This window comes from Morone saxatilis, unplaced genomic scaffold (assembly GCF_004916995.1).
Source record: "Morone saxatilis isolate NCDOM2014 unplaced genomic scaffold, NCSU_SB_2.0 Contig15, whole genome shotgun sequence".
In the NCBI taxonomy this organism is placed as follows: Eukaryota; Metazoa; Chordata; class Actinopteri; family Moronidae; genus Morone; species Morone saxatilis.
Genome location: NW_023339707.1, coordinates 13,177,889 through 13,181,704, shown reverse-complemented (window position 1 = coordinate 13,181,704; position 3,816 = coordinate 13,177,889). Strand labels below are relative to the sequence as shown.

The 3,816-nt window shown below is 43.8% G+C and overlaps 1 protein-coding gene across 1 annotated transcript in view; it reads right to left on the bottom strand.

Annotated features, from left to right (window-relative positions):
• The window catches only part of ikzf4 (IKAROS family zinc finger 4), a 9,143-nt gene that overhangs the window by 4,283 nt on the left and 1,044 nt on the right, over positions 1–3,816 (bottom strand). The window contains exons 2-6 of the mRNA XM_035656985.1: positions 2,594–2,672; positions 877–931; positions 671–778; positions 258–560; positions 12–105 (exon numbers count right to left, since the gene is read on the bottom strand). Of these exons, the coding sequence (XP_035512878.1) occupies positions 12–105; positions 258–560; positions 671–778; positions 877–931; positions 2,594–2,672 (639 nt within the window). The remainder of the gene's footprint in view (positions 1–11; positions 106–257; positions 561–670; positions 779–876; positions 932–2,593; positions 2,673–3,816) is intronic.

Sequence of the window (3,816 nt, the reverse complement as noted above, 5' to 3'; positions counted from 1 at the left end):
GACATTTGAAAGGCTTCTCTCCCGAATGCAACTTGATGTGGCGCAACAAGTTCCCCTTCTGGGTGAAGGAAGCTCCACACTGGTTACACTGGAATGGCCTCTCGTCTGAGAACACATAAGACGGACAGAGGACTTTAGAGGTAAATCATTTAATGTGTTGCCTTTATTTTTTTACATTTAGGGTAATAATAAACTTTAACCATAAAATGTATTTGTCTTGAATTGTCATGAGCACTTCCTTGCTGGCTTGTTCACACCTGTGTGGCTACGCTTGTGCACCATCAGCACGTTGGGTCCAATGCAGATCATCCCGCACACCTCACACTGGAGCTTCCCATTAAGGAGCCGGATAGGTCCTGGTGAAGCAGCATTTGGACTGGCCATCTCACTGTAAACGCTCGCTCTATCTCTTCCAGCACCAGCGTACTCTGTGCTTCCTTCTTCCATGGGGTCCCCTCTTTCATCCTTCCTGCTATCATCCTTCACAGCCTCTCTGTTCTCTGGCTGTGGAGCGCCTGGTGACTCATCATCACTGCACAGCTCAACCTTAATGGAGTTTGCTGTGTTTAGAGAGGATGAGAGAAGACACATTTACATTCATACATAATTTTAATCAAATCATTCTATACAGGCCATTTGGCCACAATGAAACCCGGGAACGATAACTGACCACTAAGGGAGCGGTGTGGTGAGGACTGCTGACTGTTTGGAGATCTCGCCGAAGGGCCCTGCAACCCGCCATAAAAATCCTGTTCCGTTGATGACTCCCCTCCATTACCTGAAACACAAATATGCCCACATTATTAAAGTAAACATTAAAGTGTGGAGACTGTGCACACAAATGTATAGTAGCTTCTCCTTTATATGTAAACGTACCCTGTGCATATGAGCGTCCATTGCAGTCATCAGCATTCATTCTCTCACCAGATGCCTACGGAAATAATTTTTTTAAAAGAAAGAGATTATCAATATTAGTTTTTCCCATTCAGACCCAAATTTCCAAATCTTAGTCACATGCCTTTCAATCTAACCATATATACTTACCAGCTGTGTGTGGTACAAGAATAAGGCTAGGAAACAGATAGCTTTATGCTTTCGGTTCCAAGTGTCTAATAATATGTAACACTGTAATAAACTAGTAAAATTGGATTCCACCCCGCTATTTCTGTATCATGTAGTTTCTTCTTCACCGTGGCCAGCAGATGAATATGAGAGGCTACCCATTTATAGAGTGGAGGAGGAGTTAAAACTGCTGGGAGTGGACAAAATAGCTGGAACAATTTACTCTATGAAGACATCTAGTGTAAAACCGCCAAAACTGCCGCCCCCTCGATTGGAAACTTTGACATAATCTCACCAAATTACAAAATTAAGATATTAAGATTAAATTTAATTGATCCCAGGAGAAACATGCATCATTAGGAGAAGATGAAGATAGCAAGAGAGGAGAGAAATACAGATTAGGAAAAAAAACAATCCAAGTTAGACAGCTGTATGTAGTATTTTACTCAAACCAGTGTGCATAAATGGAGCAATTTCTTATAATCTTTCTATTTATGATATACACGTATGGCTATATATCATGAATCTTTTTTTATTGAATTTTGTTGGGATTACATTTATAGGTTATGTGTATTTATCTGTAGTCTTTTATTGTTAATTGTTCCTGTTATTTTGTCCACCCTCTGTGTGTACGTGCAATAGGCTAATAATAATTAACGTGGGAGATGTAGGCCTACTGTAGGTTATAGGTACAGTTACTCCACCGCAGACAATAAAAGTGGGGTATGTAGACAAACACCAATTGGAGTTACATTTTCAGACGTGCAGTGTGTATTTTAGCACGTATGTTATTGTGGCCAGAGTTAAGGCGGTGATCTCGTGTTGGAAAGAAATAAAGAGAGGAAAGAAAAGAAGAAAGAGAGAGAGAAAACACCCAGATGTGCAATGCTGCACCTTTTGCTCAAATGGATGACAACAATGGACAGAGGAGTCTGTGGAGAGAGCGAGGGGAGGGGGGGCGGAGACAACACATCGCAGGGAAAATTAATATCCTGGCATTGGCCGCGCATGGGGAGCAACAGGCGCTGATACAGCCGGGAGACGCGCCAGTCACACCAGGGCACGGCGATTAAAGCAAAAAGGGACGCGCAACCACAGCGCCGACCCTCGCCTGACAATCCCTCTCAGCCCGAGATGGGCGACTGTGCAGTGAAAACACATTTTCTAAATAACTATCACGCTTCTCCATATATCCGTGACTACTTGCTCTCGGCTGCTCGGCGGATTGGGTTCCGCTACGGCACCGATCAGCTCACTGACGGTCGAGACGGCGGCGAGACACGGCGGCAATTTGTTGCAGGAGTTGCCACTGTCCAAATTGTCCGCATGAACGCAGCTGTCATCAAACATCGAGCACGTCAAACTGGCCTGAGCTATACAATGTTTCTCATGAGCCGTTGCTATGGCACCCGACCACACGACAAATGGCATTCACCCTACCAACTACTCAAAAACATGCCGTACTTCCGAATTAAAACCGATGGATGGTCTTACCAAGCGCCGCGGTGAAGTCCACAAGCCTCTTCCTTACCTGGCGACCGATCGGGGTTTTCCTTTTTAATTGTCTGGATAGCTGTTTGTTTTCCCAGGCGACGACAGCATCTCCGGGATTTTTTTTTACCTGGGAATCCCAAACAACTTCCGGGCCCATGCTGGGATACAGACCGAATAATTGTACAACAGAGCTCTTGATTCAGTGATTGTCGAATGCATCGATGCATGTCAGCTCCGGGTACAGGTGGCACAAATGTGGTGACATTTGTGCCATCAGAGGAGCTCACGGGGCTCCACGCAAGACGGTACACTGCTGCGAGTGAGTGTGTGTTTGAGAAATGCTGGCTTCAAGCTGAGCAGGCTGCTGGATTCAGTAAAAAGGACTCACTGGGATTTCAGACATTGTTTATGATCAAGGCCTCTTCCGGAAACGCTGGTGGAGAATGGAGTAGGCGGGTTATTTTACATTTTCTCTTTCTCTTTGTCTTCTGTCCATATACATTTATTGCATTATTATTACATACATTTATTTATTCATTTTAATATTCACGCTGTGCAATTATATTAATACCTTCTGGGCAGTGGTAGTTTAGCGTTTAATAACAAAAAAGCACATGCAAACATAAGTCAAATTGTGATTAAATAGTTTATGGTGATAGTCTACTACATCTGTAGCACCACCAGGTGGCAGCAGACTGCTGTTTGAGACCAACTCTGCCAAGTAACCAGATCAGACAGCTGTGTTATAATGTCAGTGTCTTTATGCGTGCTCTTGATTTCCATGAAAATAAAAAAAATGACTGAAAAATAATGAGATCAGGAGTCTCACTGTGCCCTGGCAACTATTCAGGCCACTCAGTAAGGAATGAAGGGCAACTATTTGAATCGATGAGGTCTGTGCCGTCGCAGGAGGACTTCATAAGCTTCCTGGATCTTCACAAACGTTGCCTCGGCAGTTATTTCCTCAAGAGAGGCCTCTACTTCCAGTGACAACACCTGCAACACAAATATATCCAGATACACAGTTTGGATAAATGGAAAATACCCGGCAGTGCTGCTACACAGTCAGACAGGTAATACAGGGTGGCTGTTATGGAAAATACAACAGAGCAGAGAAGGCCAGCCAGGCTAGATCAAGCCTGTAAAGCTGTGGACCTGCAAAGGGCAGAAATAAATGTCATTTTAGTCCGCCTTAAAATTGAAAACAAATGACCTCTGATCCAGCCAAATCTAAATCCAGTAACAAGCGTAATTGCAAAT